Source organism: Pseudonaja textilis, chromosome 2 (assembly GCF_049901715.1).
Source record: "Pseudonaja textilis isolate UNSWEBS1 chromosome 2, rPseTex1.2, whole genome shotgun sequence".
NCBI classification, from domain to species: Eukaryota; Metazoa; Chordata; class Lepidosauria; order Squamata; family Elapidae; genus Pseudonaja; species Pseudonaja textilis.
In genome coordinates this window covers 132,811,430-132,838,323 of record NC_141991.1, presented here as the reverse complement: position 1 = coordinate 132,838,323, position 26,894 = coordinate 132,811,430, and the positions used below count along the sequence as shown (strand labels likewise).

Here is a 26,894-nt window from a genome sequence, read left to right as displayed (position 1 = left end):
TCAGTTTTGATCATAAGGCAAGGACTAGTTGTAGATAGGGAAAATGAGAACTTATACTGGTCAGCCAATCCACACGCTTTTGAACTAATTCAGTTAACATATTTGTATCCTCCTTTTTAAACTCAAGTCAACATTCAAGCTGTCGCTCTCTCGAAGTCAAAACTCGCTGTCATTTTCCACCCTTTACATTTTTAGCTGTAAGTTAAGAAATTAGAACAAACCTGCCTCTTATTATTGTATATGTAAAGTGGACTAGGGTGATTTACAGCCGGAGAAATGCAGAACAACATTTGATCCTAGCTTGCCTACCAGTCGATACCACCGTATTTCCAGAACTGGAAAACCCAGGAAGTCAAATGCATACCATTCTCTTCCTTCCATGTCAGCCAAACTGGAAGTCCCAAATTGGCTTAGCAGGTTTCTTTAAGGGGAGAAAATTTTGTTTGGGAGCAGCAATCCTCCTTTCCACCTGAGAGCAGCCAGGCAGCTTGCCTTCTTTTAGTAGGCAGTTATCAGCCTGACTCAAGAGACCTGGCGTGGGCTTTCTCTCGGCATCCTCAAGGTCTCTCCTGAGTCAAGTGCTCTTCTCAAACGAAGGCAATTCTCCTCCCTCCCACCATCTATCCACTCACACCCAGCTCTGCATATTCTTGGTGAACTTGCAGGAAGGGAAAAAAAAACAAAAAACAAAGAGTTTCAAGATTTGCAGGAGAAGAATAGATAAAAACAGGAAGAAGGAGAAAGAGCTGTGAAAGACCATCTGCATAATAGTAGGGGCAGAGACGGAGGGTGAGCACCAGGATTCTTATATACTTAATTTCCCTGCCACCTTATTCATTTTGCTGTGTCTTCCACTTGCGACCCATAAATCCTCCCCCATCTTTCCCTCCCCCTGTCCCACTCAGCATTTCCTCCCTGACCTCTGACCCCCCAGACTTCTTACCAGGTTTCTTTCCAGGCTCGGCGTAGCTGATGTTAGCATTACACAGATCAGAGTGGCACCTACAGGACAAGGTGATGGCAGCCGAAGAGCGAAACTCACAAGCTGGAGAATCACAGGCTTCCTTTTCACTAATCCAGCAACCTGAATGGAGGTGGATGGATGGATGGGGGGGAGAGGGAAAGAAGCGAGGAGAGGAGGGGAATTCAGGAGGACAAAGTTTGTGAGAGCTTCTCTGCAAGGACTAAATCTTACCCCAGCAAGTGTTGGAAAGGAAAACAGAACAGAACAGACCCAAAGGTGTTTTTTCAAGAGGCAACTGGACTTTCTTGTTATTCTTTGAAGACGTTTCGCCTTTCATCCAAGAAGCTTCTCCAGAACTCGGATGAGAAGCAAAATGTCTTCAAGGAAAAAGAAATAAAGAAAGTCCAGTTGCCTTTTGAAAAAAAAAAAAAAAAGCACCTTTGGGACAACCATGGGAAACCTCACCAAGAAAACTGCAGGGAACAGTCTAAGCCAGGGGCCAGGGGCCAGGGGCCAGGGGCCTCCAACCCTGGCTGAGGAACTCTGGGAGTTGAAGTCCACGAGTCTTAAAGTTGCCAAGGTTGGAGGCCCCTGGTCTAGGCAATCTCCAGGAGTCAAAAACTGACTCAGATGCATAATATAATATACAGTTGAAAGCAGGAGTAGGCTGCTGGGGGTTCGCAGGGGTTCGGAAGAGCCCCTAGCTAAGATTCTGTGCAGTTCAGAGAACCCCCAAATCCCATTCCTGGCTGGCCCCTCCCACCCCTCCCCTCCCAGGAATCCCCAAGTGGCCCTTTTTCGATGCAGGAAAGTGTAGGGGCCAATATGGAGGCTTGAGGAGGGCGAAAAATGGGCCTCCCAGAAGTTCAGGAAGGCCGGAAATGGGCCTATTTCCAGCTTCCAAAGAGCCTCCGGAGGCCGGGGAGGCCATTTTTGCCCTCCCAGAAGCTCAAGAAAAGCCTCCGGAGCTCAGGAGGGTAAAAACGTCCCCTCCCGCTGTGGTGCAGGAGGCCAACTTAGGCCATGCGCACCCAGCAACCAGGCAGAGAACCCTTTGCTAAATTTTTTGAAGGCCACCCATGGTCATAAGTCACTTTTTCAAGTGCTGTTGTAACTTTGAGCAGTGACTAAACAAACAGTTGTATGTCGAGGACTACCTGTCCACCAGACCTGGGCATTTTACAGACCATCCTGGCCCTTTCTGGTCTGCACGAGGCCAGTCAGAAATTAGAAATCATACGTAAATAAGATGTAATGTGCATTCTTACCAGTAGCAGCTAATCAAAACCTTTTCAGCCTAGTGGTTCGGCCCTCCATAACAGTCCCAGTTTCTCAAGTGGGAAAATTAATTGCCCGCCCCGATATACAGTATATGTGCAAGAGAGATTTCTGTTGATATCTTTCCCCAAAGCAATATTCAGGGGGGTAAAGCCTCATACGAAGAAGAATCTACAGAATCACTCAATGGAAAATCAACAAAAAGTTTTCCAGCCAAAAATGCCCGTGCCCTCTCAGACCTCTTCAGATGACCTTGACCTCTGTTAGTATCTCTGTTTCCTTCAAACCAGATACTCTCCTTCTCTAGAAGCATTGTGTGGCGTCTGACTTAGCATTCCTTGGGGAATCATAGTCTAATAATTGGTGAAAGGAATCCCATGGTAGAAAATAAGAGTCTCGGTCTTTACATGGAAAGATCAGGAAATGCTAAGCTCTCCCGCTCAAGTCTCTGGTAGCCAGCCCAGTGCAAGCGTGGCTGTTAGACAAAGAAGGCAGGAATGGTGGGGGTTTTTTTTGCTACACACTTACAGAGTGCGTACTCTGACCTTATCTTCCTTGCTGCTCTCCATGGTAACTGCTGCTCCCGGGCGGGATTCAGTTGGAGAACAGAGAAAGCAGTAGATATCTCTGTAAAAAGAGCCAGTTTGCAGTCTTTTTTCCCAGGGAGGGATGGGCCAAAAATAGACTGGAATGTACTGGGCGAGATCTCTAGATGACTTGCAGAAGATGTGCAAACAATTGGCTTTTCCGTTTAACTCCAAAATCTTTTGCTGAAAGCAAGAGAACCTCCTTGGAAGCATGGGGGGGAGGGGGGATTCAGGGGAAGAGGAAAATCAGGAACTTGAATATTTGGATGAAGAGGTTGAGAGTTTTGCTCTCGCTACTGTGAGAGATTCCCAAATAGAGCAAATACTTGTACTTGCCATTTAATGTGTTTACCTGTTGTGCTATGTTTATCCCATTGTTCATCTCAGTGCATATTTGCTCAGCGAGCTACTAGTCAAACACTTAAGTCCTAAGTACCACTTAAGTCCTAAGTAGTGAATCTTAAGGATTTAAAGTTGGGGATTTTTTTTTTTTAAAGACCGTACAAATCTGGAATCTCTTCAGTTTGCTGCTCTGCAGATATTTTGGTGTATAACTTCCCAAATTCAAAGATTAGAATTATAGCCCAACATGCTTATTGAGGAACATATTTCTAGAGATGCAAACACCCCCTCTATTTCCTAATCTCTCTTTCCTTCAAAAAGGTAAAGCTAAATATTATTAGAATAGCTGACACCTGGGTGATTGTGGTCAAAAGAATAGAAACGTGAGAGAAGCAGATTTAAATCTTCACCCAACTATGAAACTAATTGAGTGGACCTCAACCAACTAACTAGGCATTATTTTCTTAGGCTACTGTACCTTCAAGAGTTGTTAAAAGGATGAAATAGACAAAAGTCCTGCTAAAGTGAGTTCCTTTCAGCAAGAATGGAAGTAGAACAAACAATCTCTCCAAATAATCTCACTATGTCTACTAAAACATGATTGATGTACCACTTAATAAGAAACTTCAGTATTTGAGCAAAAGTTCATAAAATGCGCCCACCTCGGAGATACAAGGTCTACTTACAACCTACCATATCTCTTAGGTTTAGGGAAGATGAGTTAAAGCAAGCAGAAGCGTAAAGCTACCAATGTGAAAAGGTTCCATTTGTTGTTGGCGTGCATTTGCAAAAGTAAGTGAATACTTGATGTCTACAAATTTCAAGGGAAGAACATACACTTCAGTGAGGCAACCTCAAATTTTATCTCTTTACTTCCTATACTCCAACGGGGAGTATAATTCAGCCATTCAGCTGGAATCAGCCAGAGGTGAGACATCAGTTGACCAAAATGCATGAACAGATCAGTCCTCAGAAACCTTATCCACACATACAGTGTCTTTAATTTGATGCATGTCAGACAAAGAACCATAGAAATAGCAGTTGCATCTTGAATTTTGCCCTCTAGACTCAATCCCCATTTCCAATCTGGGCTAGTATGATTGGTTAGTAAAATTTTAAGCTGATGAAACCTACTTAAAAAACATACCCTGTGCTTTATGATCTCCTGCTTTATGGCAAAAATATAAAAGATCCTGAAATATATACTTTTGAACAGGAGCAGATGACAGAATTATTTCCCTAACTCACTTATTCTTACATTAAAAAAAAATCCCACTCCCCTTTGCTAGCAAGAAACAGAAAATACTCAACGTGCTTGCTGATATTCTGCTTCCATTTCACCCTCGCTCCCTCATTCCATCTTCCATTTGTCCTCACCTTGCACCTTGGCTTGAAGTTGTCCTTGGTTCAGGTCCCAGATGCCAAAACAGCACTGGTTGTGAGGACACTGGATCGTGCCGTTGCGGCCATCTTCCAAGATTAAGCCCTGAAGATGCTCCAGTCCCTCAGTCAGAGCATTGGATCCAAAGGAGACACAGCTACGGTTTTTGCTCAGGGCATCCATATACCTACTTTGCTGTTCCAGCATAAAAAGCCAAAGGAGAAAGCTGTGGAACCCCATCTATCTTCCAACAGCACCTGGTCTGGGCATGTAAACCCAGCTTGCCAGCTTTGGTGTCTTTCCTCCGGGCCCAGGTGGGAAGGACTTGGCAAGCTCCGGTGTGTGGGATGGGACTGACTCCTGTCAGCTAGTGACCACAAACGAACAGGGGAGGGAGGCAATGAATGTAGTCAAGGAAGGACAAAATGAACCTCTACTAGATCTGCCTTTATTCCTATGTTTCTGAGATACCATAGAAAGAAAGAAAATCACCTCCCACAAGACAGCTGCGTTCATCCTAGGAAAAACAACTCCCCTGCAAACTCAAGGAGAGAATTTGAAATGCCCTAAGTTGAGATATCAACTATATAGGCCAAGGACATCTTTTCAGGTTTAGAGACACATGTGAATGATGCTTGTGGGAGGCAGGCAGAATAACATTTGGAGGTGGTTATCAGCAAACATTAAAACCCACTTAGATGGATGTATTTAATATGTCACAACGTGCATGTTTCCAAGACTAGAATTTGGAAGGGAAGGAGTGTCATAAAAACCACAGAAGTACAGTATTATCAATATGGGACAATCCACCTCCCATATATTGTATCTCGGTTACACATGTCTAGGGTATGTAGTTATTTAGCTTTGTCGAACCAGTTTATTAGCTAGAACTACAGATGACCTTGAGAAAGTATCCAGCTGCTTTGAAACACTGATTAGAATTGGGGATGTGTCCCCTCCCATTTTGACAGAGTTCTGACCATAGGAGCACTTCAGCACTATAATAATACTGCACATTTCCGTCTTATTCTTCTTCACATTTAATCTTTTTTCTTATTTTCTAAATTTGAGGAAAGATAATGGCTTCAAGTATGCTTGTCATTCAAGCATGACAAGGAAACAGCTTACTTAAGAATTTGGAGACCTCTCATCAGTCATAGCAGATTGTTCTGAGCTATTTGGACAACCGTAGGCCAGCTCAGCCCAGCTGTATACAGGCAGCCTTTGAGAAGCCTAAACTTGGGTTTGACTCCAAGGTAAACACTGTATCATGTATAGGCTAGGCCAGTGATAGCGAACCTTTTTGTTGTGGTGTGCCGAAAGCGTGCATGCATGCTGGTACCTACAATGCAATGCGCCCCACCCACCCTGCGCATGCACATCCACATGCAACACCCCCACCCCGCCCTCTTACCTGCACTGCAGGTAATACTGGAAGTGCCTATTTTCAGACTCTGGAGGGCCTCAAGCCTGGGGAAGGCCATTTTTGCCCTCCTGGAGGCTCTAGGGAAGCCTCTGGAGCCCCAGGAGGCTGAAAATGGGCCTGTTTCGGCACTTCCGGTATTTCCAGAAGGCCCGTTTTCCAGCTTCTCGGGGTTGCAGAGGCTTTGCTTGAGCCTCTGGGAGGGCGAAAATGGCCTCAAACGGGCTGAAAATCAACTGGGAGGCGTGCACATGTGCAGTGCAGGTAAGTTTGGTTGGGGCTCACGTGCCATAGGTTCTCCATCATGGGGGTAGGCGAATGTCTGTCTAGAAGCTAGATTAACAGATTAACAGAATTGAAAGGGACCTTGTAAGTTATCTAGTCCAACCCCTTGCCAAAGCAGGAAATTCTACACTATTTCTGACAGGTGGCAGTTGAGTCTCTTCTTGAAAGCTTCCAGTGGTGAAGCTCCCACAACTTTCGAAGGCAAGCGGTTCCATGGGTTGATTGTTCTCACTGTCAGAAAATTTCTCCTTATTTCTAGGTTGAATCTCTCCTTGATCAATTTCCATCCATTATTCTTTGTCTGGCCTTTGGGTACTTTGGAAAACACGTTGATCCCACTCGTCTGTGTGACAGCCCCTCAAATATCGGAAGACTGCTATCATGTTTCCCCTGGTCCTTCTCTTCACTAGACAAGCCATGCCCAGTTCTGTAACCGTTCTTCATATGTTTTAGTCTCCAGTCCCCTAATTGTCTTGGATGCTCTTCTCTGCATTTTTTCTAGAGTCTCAACATTTTTTTTATAGTGTGGTGACCAAAACTGGATGCAGTGTTCGAGATATCTCAGTATTGCCAGAAATGCTGCCTTTACAACTCCTTGGATTCTTTTTTTTTTAAATAAAGTTTTATTTGGATTTTCACACACAAAATACGAGTAAAACATCTCTTTTGAACATAGCATGGTCCCGGGTTGAACTTCTTTATACAGACACAAAACTCAATTTCATGCTCCTTTTTGTGTTCTATTCCACATCTTATATTATTCTACATTTTCTATATAGTTTTTTCCCTTTTTTAATTTTCTCAATTTTATTTTGATTATCTCATCTCAATTCAAATGATTATATTTATACTTTTGTCTGTTCTGTTTCAATTTCATATCATCTTTTCTCATTAAACAGATTTTCTCCTGTAGTTACTAATTGGAGTATGACACCTTTATATCTTTTAATTACATCCATTCAACTCTTATTTAAACTTCAATATATACCTTCAATATAATACATAATACATAACTTCTAATCGAACTCTGCTTGGTACATTCTTATAATACACACTATATTCTTTAAAAAAAAGTATTGTAAATATATGTAATTATAAATCCTCATTCCATTCCAATTCAGTTCTATCATTAATAATCATTAAAATCTTAACATCTTTAACACTTCTTTTCAATTAAATATCATACTTCCTTAAAGACACATATAATCTCCATAATTAATTTTTCCCTTATTTCTCTTCATGTATGTTCTGTATATAATTAAATATTCATTTTGTTACATTTATTTATTGACAAGCATTCCACTGAATTACGATAGCTATTTTATCAAACATTTTAATCATACATTGTTTCATATTTTCTAAAATTATTTCTGTTTCTAATATAACAATACTATCTTATGTACCTTTGCAGAATCCCTTTTTTCATTAAATTTTCACCCATTATCTCTAAATAGGCCCTGTTTCTCTATATTTGGTTTCTGTCCTTTATAACTTATTTTCCTTTCTTTCTTCCCTCTCATCTTCTCCCTCCCCTTTTTATCCCCTTGTCTCTCTACTTCTAATTCTCTCTTCTGCATTTCCCTCTTCTGTTGCTTTCTGATTTTGTACTTATTTTTCACTCTATTTTTTTTTGGAGTTGTTTTTCCCAATCTTAATCTTTCCATTCTATTTCCTCCTTTCCTTTTTTCCCCCCACCTAAGATTACTTGTTCATTAAAGATGGCTTCTTCTTTGTCACAATCTTCTTGTTCTGCAGGCATTTCTTGTTGTTTCTCATAATTCCAAATCTCCATTTCTAAAAACTGAAATACAAAGCCAAAAGAACCTCTCCCTTCTTGTGCATCTTCTTTGTACTTTTTAAGTTCCATTTTCAGTTCTTCTAAAAGTGGAGCCATTTTAAACAGTTTTAAACAACCACCCAATTGATTTTTGTCATTCAAATACAATAACCAAAAATCCAGAAATCTTCAAGTAATCCAAATAGTCCCAAGTTATATCTTCTTATTTCTTTTTCCACTTTCTCTTCCTGGGATTTTTGTTGCGATATTTCAGTTAGAATGTATTTTTTGGAAGTCTTGTTGAGATTTTGCTGTAAGTTCTTTTTAATTCCAGGCAGTCTCCTCCCTTCCAGATCCTGGCCTTTTATTCTTTTTCTGTCCTTTCCTGTTTTCAAAAGCTTTTGATTATCCAGAAATCTTTATTATCCCTTTGATTTTTATTTGCAGCATTAAATGCCTATTAATGTCAAAGTGGATTTTTTCCCAATTTCTTGCTTAAGTCTCTTAGCTGTCAGTATAGGAAAAGGAGGGGAAAAAAACCAAATCTTTTCCCTTTTCTCTCTCCTTCGCAGCTTAAAAATCGTTTTAGGGAACAATGTTATTTTTTTTTAATAGTTTCAATTCCAGGGTACCTTATTTGTTGCTTTTGCTGTTTGACCTGGTCAACCAAAATTTTCTCTTCTTATCTTCCTCCTGCACATTCTTTTCCAGTTGAGTTCTTTGTGGTGGCCATTTCTGACCACTGCTACAACCGCCTTTGGGAAAGGGAGTAATGGCCAGCTGGGGAGGAGAGATGCGGCTCTCCTCAACCCTGCAGGCAGTCTCCCCCCTCTTCACCACCTCTATGGAGTGGCTTAGCCCCGAAATCAGCCGGGTGGGGGCGTCCAGCGGCGAGCACTGATCGAAGCCTTGCAGAGATGAGGTTTCGGTCTGTCGCCAAAGAAGCTCAAACCGGAAGTCCACAACTCCTTGGATTCTTGACCATTGTAGAATTTGGGAGATGTGTTGATCTATCTATAGGACCCCAGGTTGGAGGGGGCTGATCTGGACAACTGAGGCACAAGTCCAATTGTGGCTCTGATGGAATTAATTTCTCTTGGGTTTTAGCTCATTTTCTGTATAACAGTTCGAATCCCTAGCGCCATGTAACGGAGTGATTTCCCATTACTTGTCCCTGTTCTGCCAACCTAGAAGTTCGAAAGCATCCACAAATGCAAGTAGAAAAATAGGGACGTCCTTTGGCGGGAAGGTAACAGCATTCTATGCACCTTTGGCATTTAGTCATGCCAGCCACGTGACCACAGAGATGTCTTTGGACAGCGCTGGCTCTTCAGCTTTGTAACCGAGATGAGCACCGTCCCAGAGATGAGATTCAGCAAGTTCTGACCAGTTCTGGAGAACTGGTAGCGGAAATTTTGATTAGTTCGGAGAACTGGCAAATACCACCTCTGACTGGCCCTGCTCCCATCTATTCTCTGCCTCCTGAGTCCCAGCTGATTGGCTGGGTCTTTTTTTGTTGCCCTGCACAGGAGAACGGAGCTGGAAAGCAGGTTAGTGGGGTGGGGAGGGGAATGGAGATTTTACAGTATCCTTCCCCTGCCATGCCCACCAAGCCACCCCCAGAGTCAGTAGTAAAATTTTTTGAATCCCACCACTGCACCGCCCCCTAGAGCTGGGAATGACTAGCACATACGTGCGAGGGGAACCTTTATCTTTACTTTTACCTGCATAACAGAAATCCCTCTGTATTGAAAAATTCAGGTACACAGACACATGCATAGAACTCTTTCATAAAATAGGCGCACCACGCAAATGGACAGAGAATATAATGACTGTGTTGTGACTATAACTCTGAAAAGCCACTTTCAGTTTTTAATTATTGTAGAGAGAGATGAACGTCCCTGTGTTCATTACTGTTACAATCAGAAGTTTCAATTGATGAGGAAAAAAATTATGGTCAGTTGTTACATACACTGTCTCTGTACAGGTAGTCCTCGACTTACGACCACAGTGGAGTCCCAAATTTATGCTGCTAAGTGAGAAATTTGTTAAGTGAGTTTTGAGTTTTGCCCCGTTTTATGACTTTTCTTGCCATATTTGTTAAGTGACTCAGTTGTTAAAGTAGTAATACCATTGTTAAGTGAATCTGGCTTCCCCATTGACTTTGCTTATCAGAAGATTACAAAAGATGACCACATGACCCCAGAATACTCCAACAGTCATAAATATGAGTCAGTTGCCAAGCATCTGAATATTGATCATGTGACCATGAGGATACTGCAGTGGTCGTAAGTATGAAAAATGGTCATAAGTCACTTTTTTCAAATGGTCACTAAATGAACTGTTTTTAGCTGAGGACTACCTGTACATGAGGTCAGCTACAATGTCATGTCAAATGTTTTCTCATGAACAGGTTACCAAACAGATGATGATTTGAATGGGTATCTGATGGCAAGCACTATGCGCTAATCATGTACTTCCATGAAAGGACACTTGTGTAAGAAGAGAAACTATTTTTATGAAATTTATCATTAAAAATCTGCTTTTGGGGCATTGGAATACATTCCCGTGGCAACTTTTTTTAAAAAATAAAAAAGGCAAGACAAGAGGTAACCAATGGAAACTTGTCAAGGAGAGGTCCCACCTAAAACCAAAGAGAAATTTCCTAACCGTGAGAATCCATCACTAGAAATCTTTAAGAAGAGCTTGGACAGCTATTTGTCTGAAATGGTATAGGCCGTCTCCTACTTGAGCAGGGCTTTGGATTAGAGGACCAACAAGGTCTCTTCCAACTTTGTTATCCTGAAAGTCTCCAGACCTTTATGCCACATACTTTTCCATTGAAATTCCCAAGGTATTTAGAACTTGGTTGGAAATTCATCAACGTTTGCTAGGGTGGCACGGGAGAACAATTTTTATGTGAGAATTTCCCATAAGAAAGGTGTATTTCCCAAGCTTCGAGAAATATGGAATACAACTCCCAGCATTCACAGCTACTTGGCGATTTGGCTAAACCTCAGAGCTGCTGTTAAGCCTACATTTAAGCAAAATGATGTCTGAGAGTTAAAAGTCCAAGATACCCACAAAGAGGAGGGAAGTCTGATCTATATCTAGAGATTGGACTCTGGTTTTATCCAAAGCTACATCTTAAAGAGTATATTTGTCTCAGTTACCTCAAACACCATTTCCCCATCCAGTAGTACAGTATGCAAAAGTTTCTGTATTCTCCTATTTCGGCATAAATAGAGCTGAAGTAGCTTTGGTTGGTGGTGTAAACATTTCTGCGGAATGCACTGATATACCGGCTCCACTTCGCTTTACTTTCTGACCACCTCAATGCTCTGTCATATTCAGGATGATAAAATAACTTTTTCTGTAGACAAAGCATACTCCTCCCTTTTCAGTACTCAGCGCTGGTCCTTCCCAGGTTTGCCTGTATCAGCTCATTTTAAGAACATTAAATATTCTTCAAATGAGGACATGGGTGTTTATCTTTGCACTAGAGTTCTCGAGACCCCACAAAGTGGCGTAAAATCACCAAGAATCGTCTCAAAATTGCAGAGCTTAGTTATGCCAGATCAGGTGGGAAGGAGACTGGTCTCCAGGGGTTATCTTTGCTCACCCGATTGGAGCTGCTGGGACTGATGATTAATCCAGAAGGCCATAGCTATAAGTATACCCACTATAAGTAGAGTTTAAATGATCTTGATTATCTCAAGGGGGTTATTATCTTGATCAACCCCCCCCCCCAATCTTTCAATAAATCCCAGCAAGCAGCAGACAGAAAACACTTGGGGAAAAAACGGACAAATGATCTCTCACTTTCAAGAATATCATCAGGATTATAAAGTCAGCTGTTTTATTTACAGGACATAAGCTACAAGCAGTCACAGATTTATCCAGAAAAGCCTCAAACAGGTTTTGCCTTTGGTCTGAGCTGAAATTAACATTTTGTCCAAGGCCTTGGTCAAATTCTCCCCAAATACCTACAACTAATCTTTTTCTACAGGTTTTTAAAATAACGGTCCCGCTCTGTATACACTTTTTTGTCCTCATTTTTATTCTAGATTTCCAAAACTCTTCACGGGGTGAAAGGACAGCCAACTTTCCTACAGCCAACATAGCAATACTGCCCTCTTGAGTTAATTGCAGTGTAAAAACAGCCATGTTTGAATAGGGCGCTCTGATTCCAATCATTACGGTATTCAGCTGGAAGTCATATCTGAAGCACTGGTCATAACTTGCTTTTAATCTTTATATTTTTTAAAAAATTGTTTTTTGTCACATGAGAATTATCCTGTGTCTCCAAGTCAGAGAAATGGAGAAGGACAAATATTGCAGCTTGCTAAGACAGAGCGTAAAAGGGACACGGTGGCTCAGTGCCTAAAATGCTGAGCTTGTTGATCAGAAAGGTCGGCAGTTTGGCGGTTCAAATCCAAATCCCTAGTGCCGTGTAACAGAGTGAGCTCCTATTACTTGTCCCAGCCAACCTAGTAATTGGAAAACATATAAAAATGCAAGTAGAAAAATAGAGACCACTTTGATGGGAAGGTAACAGCGTTCCGTGTGCCTTTGGTGTTTAGTCATGCCAGCCACATGACCACAGAGACGTCTTCAGACAGCGCTGGCTCTTTAGCTTTGTAAAGGAGATGAGCACCGCCCCCTAGAGCCGGAAACGGCTAGCATGTATGTGCAAGAGGAACCTTTACCTTTTGAGAGAACTTCCATGTAAAGTACCCAGACTATCTTCTAGTATAAAAATAGCAATAGCACTTAGCACTTATATACTGCTTCACAATGCTTTTACAGCCCTCTCTAAGCAGTTTACAGAGTCAGCGTATTGCCCCCAACAAACTGAGTCATTTTACCGACCTTGGAAGGATGGAAGGCCGAGACAAAAATGATCCCTTCATATGCACTTGGGGGGTGGTTTCCAACCAAAACATTAAGCTAAGAGAATGATGTTGGGCTATAAAAATAAAGTCACACAATCAGAATACAAAAGGTTTGGAACTTGGAAGCAACTTGAATTCATTAGAAATCTGCACCTACAGCATTCCCAACAAATGGCCATCCAGTTTAAATAATATCTTCCCGCGAAAGATATTATTTAGAGTCTGCCAGCTTCCATAGGACTGACTCTCTTGTAGTGCTTCTATCATTAGGAATTTTTTCCTCATGACTTACCCCCAAAACAACTTTTAACTACTCAGCCCTACATTTGGCATGACAACCTTCCTGTCCGCCTACACTCTTTCCCAGTTAAACATACTCATCCAACCTTCTTTCATAGCTTATTCTTTCCAGGTCCCTTCACCAGACTGCTGTCCTCCAACATGCTCCAATGTGTTAGCGTTCTCCCTCAAATGCAGGTCCTAAAGAGGATCCAGTGTTCTAGATGTCCTAACTAATGCAGAACAGAGTAGAACAATGACTTCTCTTGACCCGGTTTCTGTTGACGCAGCCTAGGATTGCTTTTTGCAATTTTTTTCTGGAGTTGTATCGTACTCTAGCTTTTGATCCACAAGGATACCACTTCCTCGGCTTCATCTCAACCCTACCCACCCACCCACCACCACCGTAGCATTCAATTTATGGCTATCTAGATGGTTCTAAACACATTTTCCCACTTCCTGTAAGATACAGCTCATCTATTGCCAGAATCTCAGAAGAATCTCTCACATATAAAATAATCCAAAACTTTAGAATGGCACCTACTGTATGGCCAGCTGTCTATTTTTAATATTGTTCTCTCTATTCCCAAGTTGACGTTATGGAATAAAGAAAACATCACTTGGGCTTCCAGGCCCTTCAGCCTCCTGCCCAGCACTTCATAAACCTTTCATATATGTTGCCACATGGATCAGGAGAAAGAAATAATGGGCAATGGGCACAGAGGATGTGCCCCAATGTAAGATGAAATCAAGAGAAATTAATGGAATTTTCCATGGCACAGCATAACATGGCATCTCGAATTGTAGACAGAATTTGATGTTGAATTGTATACAAATGATAAATGTACAATTGCCAAAATATATAAAAACTCTTGCTGAAATTTAAAATGGAGGATGAACAAGTGAAAGAGCGAATGATAAAATGGGGTAAGCATTTTGGTCCTAACATATTGTCGGAACAGCAGGAAAACATGTGGTTGAAAGGATTGAAATTCACATTATTTTAATCCACAAGGTAATTTTTACAAAATACATTACAAAATATCATATGCTGTTGGTATACGAGTGCAGAAAAATTATCTAGAATGTAGCTCAAAATTGAAAACATGGACAACATTGAGGGTTATTTTATCATCTTTGGCGAACTTGTAAAAAAGCCAGAATATTTTGGGTTCTATTACATTTATTGATTACAAACACTTTTAAAGGCAGATTTAACTAAAACCATAATTTTGTTTTGTTGGGCTTAATGCAGAGACAAGTAGAAAAAAACCTATGGAAGATTATTTTTATATATGATCACTGTTGCAAGACAACTATATATATGCAAATAATTGAGATTCTGAAACACACAGAATGAAGAAATAGTTTGTGACGTAAGTAGAGGGATGGCAAAATTGTTTACTTAGAACAAGATGATTTATTATATGTCTCTGGAAACCCTTACGGGCTTTTTGCTGAAAAAAGGAAATAAACTGATTATATATGGATTTGATGTTTAGAAAGAAAACCCTGATGTGAGAATAAAATACTTATAACTGTTAATGAAGATTGGAAACCTCTTATTATTTTTCTTCTTCTTCTAATCTATTTCCTTTTCACTTTGTTTCTATCTCCTACCTTTAACTTAAAATTTGTATTATTTATACTCTGTGGAAAAATTATACAGGTAGTACCCAACTTATGACCACAATTGGGCCCACAATTACTGTTGCAAAGCAAGGCAGTTGTTCAGTGAGTTTTGCCCCGTTTTATGACTTTTCTTGCCAGTTGGTTAAATGAATCACTGCAGTTAAGTTAGTAACACGGTTTTTAGGTGAATCTGGCTTCCCTACTGACTTTGCTTGTCAGAAGTTAGCAAACGGTGATCGCATACATGCCATCTGCCAAGCATCTGGATTTTGGTCACGTATCCACAGGGATGCCGCAATGGTTGTGTGAAAAAAGGTCACCTCACTTTTTTCAATGCCATTGTAACTTCGAATGGTCATTAAATGAGTTGTTATAAAGTCAAGGACTACCTACCTATATAGCGAGTAGGTCTCCCAGAAAATAGGATACTTGGCAGATTATTTTGTCAACGAATTGTTGCTTCTGTGCCTTGAAGTAGGTCTCCAATCACTTATTGCCTCACTTCCCCCTCTTAGGGACGGGGGAAGAAAGCTTTTCCCTTTCCAGAGTGTGTGGACTCCTCTTCCTCACTTTTGTAGCAACTGCTCTTCAATCAGGGCTCCATCTGAATCTCAATTCTAATTCAAATTATTGTTACGGACTCAGCCAGCAATGGATAATAATCAAATCAGCAACACAAAAAAAAAGGAATGGCTTTAAAAAGAAAATATTTTAAGAGATTGGAAAACATAATCCGAAAAAGAGCAGAGGTGAGTGAGGGCTTCCAAGAATAAGAATTGGTACATTTAGAAGAAAATCCACACCCAAATAGAGTTATGGGGCCAGTTTGGTGTAATGATTAAGGCATCAGGCTAGAAACCAGGAATTCATGATTTCTAATTTCCAGTCCCATCTTAGGCACAAAGCTTTGCCAATAGAAGAGAATAAACATGGCTCAGAATTGAACTGTGGAGTCCTTGGTGCGCTACGAGCTTGGTTGTTTGCTTACAAACATTTCATCACCCAGCTAGGTAACACCATCAATGCTGTTAGCGTGAGATTTGCTTCCTGTATATATGCAGTATTTACTCCGCCAGCATTGGAGGGGAAATGGCTTTCTCTTTGGTAGTTCTCAATTAGGGTATTGTTTTCCACTTAACAATTCTGTATGATTAACAATCAAACAGAAAACAAAGAAGCAGAATGAGTAACAATCAAGCAGAAAACAAATCATATGGGTTTATTTATATTCATATTGTTTCCTTTTATCAAATACACAGAACTTGATTGCTGACCTAAGATATACCAGTAAAAACACTTAGGGATGTATTTTGACCACATTCCTTTGTTATATTTTTCTTACACTGTATAAATTTCTTACCCATGAAATTCTTTCACTTTTGTAATTGTATTCGTAAGATAATGTTGCTTCAGTATCTCATTTATTTTCAGCGATGACTCTGAGCCTCATGTGGATCCTAAAAGTATCCTTACAAAATTAAGGTAGAGGATACTGCAGTTCAGCACTGTATCTAAATGTTTAAGAACACTATTAGATGTTTAATACTTGGCTGTCAGTGTCCACATTAGTAAAAAATGAACCCAGCCATATAAAATAACCAGAAACATGAAGCAATACGAAACCACATTTTTTTAGTGAGTTATAGCAAAATACTAGGGCAAAGTAGAAAAGACATACACAAGCCATATGGCCAGCCAGATTAAATACAAACTCTGTAGATACTTGTTTATTCCTTTCATTTAAAAAATGTAATCAGTATACAAAGGAGGCAAACTATTTTAATCTTTGTACAAAAATAGCACTTTTTAAAAGTGTTTCAGACATCATTACATAGGTAATTGGATTTTTTTTTAAAAAAAGCATATACATTATTACAAGATAAAACAAACAGTCTTTTACATAGAATAGACAAAATTATTTTATTGCCAGTGTTACAGGTTGGCTTAAGTGACTGCAGAGCTGTGCTATAAGCACCAGAAAAAACAAAAGTAATAATTAAAAAAAAATGCATCCACCTTAGATCACTTCTCACTTCCCCACTTCCTGGGAACAAATATAAAGGCAACCATGGAAGGGAATTACTATCTGTTGGAGATGATGTAAAAGCACATGCACTGTTTAATGGAATCTGAGCCGAAATTCTCTCCTGCCCAACCATCACCACAGAATATGTGAAAAGCAAGTGCTCATCCTTTTGCCAGTGGATTAGGAAAATTAAATTAATTACTGGACGCCTGTGGACCATTTAAACTGGATTGTGACAAGATTTTAATATAGAAAAGTCTGGCTCAAGGCACAAAATGCTACAGAGATCTCTTAAGGCTGATGGCATTGGCTTAACTATATACAATTCTTGTTTATAAAAGGAAAGGCACATTTTATTCCAAAACAGCATTGCAAGTAATTTGAAGATAATATAAAAATTAAACAGATTTTACCATCTGGAAGGAGGAGGTTCCTTTTATGTACACATTTTATATTAAGGCCAGTTTGTATTAACAGCGGCTCAGTAAAGCTTTTCCAAGACTCAGCTTGCAACTACATGTTTAAACGATCCTCAATTAATAATATTCTTAGAACTGAGACACATTCACACATGCAGCATGCGTCCAATTAATGGCTTACCCTGCCCTCTCTCATTGGACAGTCATTTTCAAAATTTATGAAGCCCTTCCATCTGGGATGGGAAAGTATTCAATAAGACAACAAACCTCACCCTAAAGAAATAGCCTCCAGAAAGGGATGCTCCTTTAAAAAAAAAAAACCAAACACAACTCAAGTCTACCAATAGTGCTGATCATACAAATAACTAAGCTTTGTTCTGAGCATACATACACACAGAAAAGGATGTTATTTTAGTTTGTGTGTGTGTGTGTGTGTGTCCTTTGTAAGCAGAGGCCATCTTTTGGAAGCAACAGACATTCTCAGCCCAGCAGTTAACCAAGGATCACGCTATCATTCTGACTGGGTCACAAGAACAGTCACTGCAAACAACGTTATAAAACAAAACTGAACAATGGAAAAATGGCGGCCCCAAATGGGGATGCCACTGCCGCTTAAAAGTGTGGACAACACTTTAAAAAAAAAAAAAGAAAGGGGGGGGGGGAGAAACAGAAGGTAGGCCTGATCCTTCTGCACCAAAGATATTCCTACACGGCTGCCCATGTGGAGAGATCAAATTTCTCCAAGGGCACCACTTCAAAGAGCACACCTCTCTTACGCATTCAAGCAGACATAGTAAACAGTTGTGGTTACATTAAGACTTTAAAGATCTGAGTCCTTGTCTGCTGAGCTAAAACCAAATAATGCAACAAACCTCTTTTACGACAGAAGGAAAAAACTAAGTGATGCTACAAGTAGTGGTGCCGATTCATGTCTCAGGACATTTAAAAACAACTAATCAGGAGTTTAAATGAAATGCAAAATTACAAATTTAATACAGTGCTATTGAAAGTGTCACAGGCTTACCAAAAAGGCAACCGAGGTGGTCTCAAGCCAATGATAATTTCCATTTCCACTTTTGATTTTGACTTCTTTTTTTTTTTTTTTTTGAGTCCCAGGAAAGGCACTTACTACATGTTCTTCTGTCAATTTTTCTGTAACTGCTATTATGTTCAGTGATAGTACATATAAGAGCCTATTTCAGACAATATTATTTACATATGAAATTAAAAAAAAAAATGACCTGAGTTGAATATTTCTCTGCTTGGTTTTGAAAACCAAAACAGCATTTTTAGATCAGGGTGGTGGCGGGAAGAGGGATACATACGTAAGGAATTCAATACTACTATGCAATAGATAATCTTTGTAAAGATCACTTTCCGCAATACTCTGCTAAATATTTGGCATATACCATGCATACGTTTGCTTTGGACATTGCAGAAAATACGTTCAATTCTAGCAGAAACACAGAAAAAGCGTATGACAAAAAAAAAAAAAAAAAAAAAAGGCACAATAGTAATTGTCACCGGGTGCTGCAATGAGATATTGTTTACACTCCTTAGGAGAAACAAATACTGCCATCTACCAAGGGACCTCAAATTCTGTATTATTCCCCAGACAGAATTCTTCCATGCACCCAGTTCATTTTTAAGATTTAGATTGTTACAAATAAAAATGCTCACCCTCTCTCCTTATTTCTGCCCTTCGAAAGTAAAGAGATTTATAATAGCATCTTCCCTTCCCTTAAGGGTTCACGCTTCACAGATTTATTGGATTTCTATCACTAACCGGGAACCCTCCTTCTGGCTTCCTGACTTGCAGCAATAGCTGTAAACTAAACATTGCTCTTTAGAAAACAAACAGGAGGAGCCGAGAAGAGAGAGACTCATAAATCTGTGACGGGCAACCTGAGACACCAGACTCAGAAAGTCTGTTAAGACCAAAAAAAAAAAAAAAAATCATTTACAGATGAAAGATGGATCCCTTCTACAAGTCACACTGAACTGAGTGAGAAAGCCATGTTCAAAATAACAAAAACTATCCAGTGCATTTTTAAAAAAGGATGCTGTTTCCTCAGCTGCGAAAATGTGTAAATGTGAGTAGATAGGCTTTTATACAGACCAGTGTAGCACTTGAGAAAATGCTAGTGGTAATTTTCTGTAGCAGAAGAAAAATGATTAGGTCATAGCAGCATTCCATTAACACCACATCTGCTAGGAAAACAGATACTTGATAATGGATGCTATTAACAAGCACGATCTGGCATTATAGGGAAGTTTAAAGGGGAAAAGAAACAACGATTCTTTCAGAAAGTGGGAACTATCTATCCTGCAATCCGACATATTGTGTATATAATAAATTTGTGGGTGTTTTGGGTGTGTAAACAAAAAAGGTCATGAGATCTGGAGCATTTTTACTCCCCCCCCAAAAAAAAACATGTTTCTCCTTTCCCAGATTTGAAAATTGGATGACAACTTGGGCATTGTAGGTATCATACTGTTCCCCCCACCCCCCCAAAAAAGAAATAACTGCTAAGACAATCTTGAAGCAAGGAGTTTAAAATAGCAGGAATAAGCCAGCAGCCTGAGTTATGGGGCAATTTATTTATTGCTGCATACTACATGGGACTAAATTTATCTAGACCAGGGCTCTTCAAACTTGACAGCTTTAAGACTTGTGGACTTCAATTCCCAGAATTCCTCCTCCAGTCACGTTAGCTCAGGAATTCTGGGAGTTGAAGTCCACAAGTCTTAAACTTGCCACGGTTGGAGACTCCTGATCTAGAATATCAAGCTCCCTTCGCTGTGGCAAATAATGCCTTTATCCAATTATTTCAGTAATGGTATTACAGTACTTGAAGACTCTGGAACATCCAACTCCAAGACCCTAAAATATTATCTTGCTTTTGAGTTGCACTGTGTTAGAAATACAATCTGCTTTACCTCTAATCTAACAGCAGTATAAGATCACAAATCCCTACTTTCTGGACAAGGAAACTCTTTCTTAATAAAATGCTTGAGTTACATACTTACTCAGTCCTCCTGGTTGTACATTCCTTTATATTTGTTGTAGGTTTCTTATGTTTGCTGTATGTTTCTTACATTACTCGTATAAGTCTGCCCTTTACAACCCAATCCATCAAAATGAATAAAGAAATCATAGAGAAAAAGGGAAAAGGCTAAGCAAGGAGTGATCATTTCATCTCAGCCAATACAAATTGAGCAAAAGCAATTCACCGGTGCAAATAATTCACAACCACTATAGAAGTCAACGATTTACACCATGGCTTTTTTTGTTTTTGATATGCTTTACGATGCTTATGCTTTTTGGTCTTGTTTCCATCCTCTCTCAGCTCAACCAGCAGCATTTGTGAAACAAGAATACTCTTGTTAAAAACTCACACAAGATCATGAAAGCGTTATCCAACTCCAGGTAAGGGACTCCAAGGATCTGCAGATGCAAGCACCTGGACAATTTTGGGGACTGTTAATCTTAACTCGAATGTTGTCCTGAGGAAGGAAAAATGATGACCTTTTCTCCCTGTCCCTGATGAAAATGATGTTGTAATTCAGCTCTGCTAAACCACTGCAACATGCATACATACATATATAGATATAGATATATAAATCATATGATTCTGGTACACGGCTCCAGATGGAGGCAAGAGGAGGAGGAGGAGGGTCAACACAATAAAAGGAAAACAGAACAGGACATGGCAAGAGGGGCATCAAAACGTTACCAACACAACACTTTATAACAAAGGCAGAGGAAAAACAACAATAAACTGGCTTTTAAGCTACTGAGGAGTGAAGCGATGAGAAAAGTTCAGAGCAAAGCAACGGAAATAATGGCCAGCTATATAATACCCCAGCAACAATTCATGGACCCTTCGTGAACTTTCTGGGGCATAGAAATTCACCATGCACATGACCAGCACTGAAGTATGCAAGAGGCAGGAGCTTCATGAAGGCTATGTAACAATTAAAAATTTCCCTCAATACTTAATAAAACAAAATCTGTCATGCTATCTGCGGAGCTGCTTGTTTTAAGTAGCAGAGGGAAAAGGACATAGGACTGATCAACCTGGTAAGGTACTGAACAATTTGTCTAAGTGGTTCACACTAAACAGAAGAGATTTTAGGAACAAATCCTGAACTGTCTGAAGACTTCCTGGGGTGGAGGTGAGTGTCATAAGGCCCCACTCCTTAACAGAGATTCCACAACTACTCTCAAGCATCACTTTTTCTAATCTCCTAAGCACTGGCTTTCTTCACTTATTTCTTTGGTATCTGAACTTCCACTTTAGTTCCCTTTGTTGCAATTTCCTTATAATTGTTCTCATAAGGGTGTATGTAACCTTGGAAAGGGAGCAAGCTGGCCAGCATGCACTAAATTGCTAAAAAGAAGTTACAAATAGGAGATACAAAAGCCAATTCATAGTTTATTCTCAATGGAGTGCCCAGCACCTGAGCCAAATATTGGATCATTTGTCAATTTGGAAAGACCTTGGCAAGTCCCTTAGTGTTTCACAGCAATGCAGTATCTCAAGCTAAAAGAACCCAGACTTCTTCTTTTTCCCTTTAACGACATGGCCATAACATTTGTCAAGATCTTAAACAAATCACAACAGAGTCCAATACTATAGTTTCAACTTGCACTGTAGTAAAATGGCTTGAGTTGAGCCAAAACACATATGGAGACCTCTCCAGCACTCCTGGTGTTCAGATCCCCTGGATTGTATGCATGCACAAATATTTTTAAACAAAGAGGATTCACCGCTTTACACTGGGAACTGGAAAGAATCCCCCTTAGGCTAAAAGTTGAATTCATGCATTTGAAACGCAAGGAACGTAAATTGTGTGTCACGTTTTCATCTTTCCTAAGGCTCATTTTCCCTTGCAAGTTCAGAACACACAGTGGGTCATGGACCCTACCACTTTGGGTAGAAAAAAAGGCGACAGGGACTTAAATAGACACTCCTTTCTCCAAATAGAGAAAAGTGGAAATTATCAGGAAGTAACTTTTTTTGTGAATGAGAGTCTAATCAAGTAAGGAACAGAACATGGGGAAGGCGGTGGGGGGAGACAAAGGTTAAGCATAAGAAAAGCTAAATTTATATTTTTATAGTTACAATTAAAATGCAATATAGCATCTGAACATAAGCCTGAGCGCCGTTTAACAGCTCAATAAGTTCCAAGTTAAGGCATCTGAACTACAACCAAAGACTTTGGTTGCAGCACTTTTTAATCTCTTTCATCCAAAAGAACATATTTTATAATTTTATATAATTACAATAATAACAATAATAATATAGATTTTTTTTTCTGCTAAAAAGTATTTCAATGATCATATACATTTAGAACCAAGGCATGATGGCATGGGGGTACCTAATAAAGGTGAAGAGACCTAATGGGGGAGGGGAAGAAAAAGCAAAATAAACATGAATGAATCAGTTCTGGGCCATTCCCATTTCCCAAGTATTCACTCTAGGCATCACCAGGCTGACCTATACAGCAAGCAGACCTTATTCTGCACACAATATTCCTGGGAGACAGAAATAGTATCTGAAAGCTATATGGGGCAGCGGAGTCCCCATCTTCCGTCACACTTGTGTCGTGAAAGGCATCTCTTGGATCTTGAGACGCTCACGTTTGTACAAGATCAGACAGATCCTCAGAATCCATTGCCACTGATGTTGATCGACTGGAGATCGGCCACTTGCATGACATTGATGCCACTGCTTGCAAGGCGTGCAATGCCTTCTGGGCAGATGGCTTCCATGGCCACCATATTGGTTGCGATGAGGGCTGAAGGGGTTGCCCCACCGGTGCTCTCGGTAGAAGCATTCGCATCAATGGCGACCGCAGAGACGTCCATAGCCACGCTGTTGGGAGCGCCTGCCTTCTTGTTTTGGTGGGTCTTGATGTGCTTGGAAAGATGGTCGCTCCTCATGAAGCGCTTGGGACACTCGGGGCAGGCAAATTTTTTCTCTCCTGAAGGAAGAAAACGTTCATGAAGCCTTTCACTCATTTCATGCTTAAAACATAGTCCAACCTCTTCCCATCAGCAACTGTGTCTTGTTTTTAGACAAAAAGTGTATCAAGCCAGCCAAAGTTGGCTATCATTCACCTCCAGTTTAGGTTACCGAAATGTGGCATATGCAGGACCCTAACTTAGCAGAAAATACCTACAAAGGGTAAACTCAATGACACCGATTTTAGCTCTATTTCTTTCTCAGAGGTGTACAAACTTTATTATTTTATACAGCCTTATTTATATCAAGAGAAGCGTTTATCTACATAAGCCCTTTTTAAAGATCTTTAGGGTAATCTACATAGAATAATAATAATGCCTAATGTGGGAGCCTATTTTATTGTGCTTTCTTTTTGTAGAGTAGACTTCCTCAGTCATCAGTCTTATGCTGTGACATACCAGTCATATCCCTACAATCACTTGCTTTTCCCCATTCTATGAAGGTATTTCAGCTTTGTTACCGTCAACAAATATTAGACATCCAAATAAGTTTTTACAAAGTAGGCCTCTAAAAATGAGACATTTTAAATGCCATGTCTTTGCATAGTTTTATTTTATTTATTTAGTCATTAAATTTATATGTTGCCCATCTCACACTGCAAAATGACTCTGAGTGGCTTATAATAAAAGTCATCAATATTATAATATAAACAATAGTATATACAAAATTAAAAACCAATTCTTAAATTTCATTTTGAAAAAGGTCCAGTTTTATTACTGATTACTGATTATGTTGGGCATTATTTACCCATTCATATGGCTCTTTATGCCCTGATCCTCATTTTTCAATTCAAGGCTCATTTACAAGCCCTTAAAGCAAAAAGCAAATTAAGTAATATTTCTGTTTTGTAATCACACATATATGTTTGCCAGCTGTGTTTTTTTGTTTACTTTCTATTTAACACTTTTAAATTCGCTGTTTATATTCATTTACAATTACAGTTGAATTGTTTTGAGTAACGCAGATACATTCCGGAAACATTATTTTCAAAGCACTTTCTGTCTCCACATCCCCCCTGCATTTTTACAGCAATATTATTTCATTTTTAAAACTTCGAAGGCAAGGAGGTCTTTGTTCCAAAACACCACTGCAATTTTTTAAAGCAGCAATGCTGCTTATAATAGCTGTAACTGTAGACAAGCCTTGATGTTGTACCCACGAAAAACTTTACGAAGTGCTTGGGAGCACTTTTACATGCGGTAAACCAGGCAGGGATGTGTCACAAGCTTTACTTAAATCTCCAAATTAGTTCTGAATGACTTAAGATGTCACTCGACTTATGTAGCCGCGTTAACAAAGAAGACCCCAATACAAAACTCTTTCGAAACCTCTTCTTCACCTCAAGCTACACACAGCACTTGTTGCTCAGGCCCAGGAATTCCTTGCACTTACCAGTGTGTGTTCGCTTGTGTCGTTGTAGCTCATCACTGCGTGTGAAACGCTTGCCACAATACGTCCATGAGCAAACAAATGGCCGTTCACCAGTATGCCATCGAAGGTGAGCTCGCAGATGAGATGTCTTCCCATACACTTTCCCACAGCCTGGGATGTGGCAGATGTGCTGCTTCTTTTTGCCAGGGTCCCCGGAGCCTCTGAAAACGGTGATGTATGTTAAGAATTAATCAGATGAACTGGCTGGTTTACCATTTGTTTTGCCCCCGTGGCAAAAAAATAGAAAAACTACTGTCGCATAGAATTATCCATCATCTTCCTGAGTGGTTGCCATGAATACTAGAATTGAAGTCACAGTCTTCCACTAAAATCTAGTACTAATCACAAACTCTCCAATAATATAATGGGGGTAAACTGGGTGGAGGTTACTTTTTAATTAAGTGACCAAAACCACCCCAAATTTTCCCAAGTCTTTTGCACAAGGAAGACACTTTGTCAAGACACACTGGACAATCTTTAAATCACATATTATTGTCTCCGCATTGTTTGTTCTCCCATACTTTGAAAACTTCTATGCACTGCATATCCCAATAGCAGCTATTTGCACCTGCTAAATACTGAACCAATTGTTACAAGTCTCTAGATGTAATCTTTTCCCACAATCTATACAACACAGGAATTATTTAATGTTACGTGTTTATGGATCTTATATGGATAGTCCTCGACTTACGAGCATAATTGAGCCCAAAATTTCTGTTGCTAAAATTCACATTTATTGAAGCGAATTTTGTCACATTTTACAACCTTTCTTGCAACAGTTGTTAAGTGAATCGCTGCACTTGTTAAATCAGTAACATGCCTGTTAAGTGAATTTGGCTTCATTGACTTTGCTCATGAGAGGATTGCAAAAGCTGATCACATGACCCCCTAGGCACCACAACAGTTCTTCCAAGTGTGAAAAATGGTCACTTTTTCAATGAAGTTGTAATTTTGAATGGTCACTAAACGAACTGTTGTAAGTCAAGGACTATCTGTATGTTGTAAACCACTTTGAGGCTACCATAATCAGCTGTCTATTAACACTACAAGCAAGCAAATAGTGCCACTTTGTCAAAAAATGTATTTTTGTGAATCTTTTTTCCTTGCAGGTCAATAGACACAAGAGAGCTGAACTCCATACATGTTAAGGTTTTTGACTTAAAAGTTTGTGTCCCCAACAGAACATGCTTCCCCAACTGGAAATTCTACTTCTAAAGCACTAAACCAGCGGTATCAAACTCGATTTCATTGAGGGCCACATCAGGGTTGTGTTTGACTTTTGGCGGGCCAGGCTTGACGTCACTTGTATCGGGGAGCGTCTGTGGTGGCCCGAGCACTCTGTCAGTGAAAACAGGCTCATGAGCTCTGTTTTTGGCTGTGATGGTCTCCTGCTGCCCTCTGCCAGCGAAAATAGAGCTCGGGGGAGGTGCTACTCGTGCGCCCTTGGGCTCCTTTTTCAGTCATGATGATCTCCTGCTGGCCTCTGGCAGTGATAATGGAGCTGGGGGGGGGGAGAGGCACCGCAGGTCGGTCCTTTGCCGTTTCCAGGGTGACTCTGCAGGGCAGATCTAAGGCCTCTGCAGGCTGGATTTGGCCCGTGGGCCTTGAGTTTAAACCCCTGCAAGAGTCTATGATAATCCCTTCCTATATTTATTGAACTTTGCACCAGAATCCACTCAAAATTTACCGCCAGTTTTCCTTGCATAAGCTTACCTGCCATCGTTGTCTTTGCAGTAAGGGCAGGTGCAGGCTTCTCTGCGCATTCTTCGGACTTGCTGTGGCTGGGCATCTGGACTAGCTTCCCCTTCTTCCAGAGTGGTTCCATCATCAGCCAGCCCATCACCAGCAGTACTATGGAGGCTAAGGTGGGTATTATGATCACCTGTAGAAGAAACTGGCATTTTTACTATCTCAAAAGCCAAAAGATCATCTTTCACCAAATCAGTGATATTTAAGAGCATATATAATTTCACTACCTGAAAGCCAAAATAAAGAATGAATATATCAAAACATAAGAACATGTATATATCAACTATATTATCATTTGTACAGAAGTTGTTCTAAATGTTATTCCTAATTTTCCTTTCACTTCCTTTCTGACTTTTTCCTAGTTTATTTTACATTTTAACTGTTAAAAGAATGT

At 40.0% G+C, this 26,894-nt stretch overlaps 2 protein-coding genes and 1 long non-coding RNA gene across 7 annotated transcripts in view; 1 reads left to right on the top strand and 2 right to left on the bottom strand.

Annotated features, from left to right (window-relative positions):
- AMHR2 (anti-Mullerian hormone receptor type 2) overlaps positions 1-4,765 on the bottom strand; it is a 30,465-nt gene extending 25,700 nt beyond the window's left edge. Inside the window, exons 1-2 of the mRNA XM_026714821.2 lie at positions 4,549-4,765; positions 944-1,084 (exon numbers count right to left, since the gene is read on the bottom strand). Coding sequence (XP_026570606.2) covers positions 944-1,084; positions 4,549-4,759 — 352 coding nt within the window. The 5' untranslated portion in view covers positions 4,760-4,765. The remainder of the gene's footprint in view (positions 1-943; positions 1,085-4,548) is intronic.
- LOC148127091 (uncharacterized) overlaps positions 1-26,894 on the top strand; it is a 68,239-nt gene that overhangs the window by 36,241 nt on the left and 5,104 nt on the right. The window contains exons 2-3 of the long non-coding RNA XR_015741920.1: positions 24,741-24,921; positions 26,486-26,616. This is a non-coding gene — a long non-coding RNA (uncharacterized LOC148127091). The remainder of the gene's footprint in view (positions 1-24,740; positions 24,922-26,485; positions 26,617-26,894) is intronic.
- Positions 16,544-26,894, bottom strand: part of SP1 (Sp1 transcription factor) — a 34,280-nt gene continuing 23,929 nt past the window's right edge. For 4 of the 5 annotated variants that reach the window (XM_026714832.2, XM_087925337.1, XM_087925334.1 and 1 more), the window contains exons 4-6: positions 26,465-26,633; positions 24,713-24,912; positions 16,544-23,279 (exon numbers count right to left, since the gene is read on the bottom strand). In XM_026714832.2, the coding sequence (XP_026570617.1) occupies positions 22,960-23,279; positions 24,713-24,912; positions 26,465-26,633 (689 nt within the window). In that variant the 3' untranslated portion in view covers positions 16,544-22,959. Of the gene's footprint in view, positions 23,280-24,708; positions 24,913-26,464; positions 26,634-26,894 lie in introns of all 5 variants that reach the window. The other variant, XM_087925336.1, reaches the window with a different exon arrangement.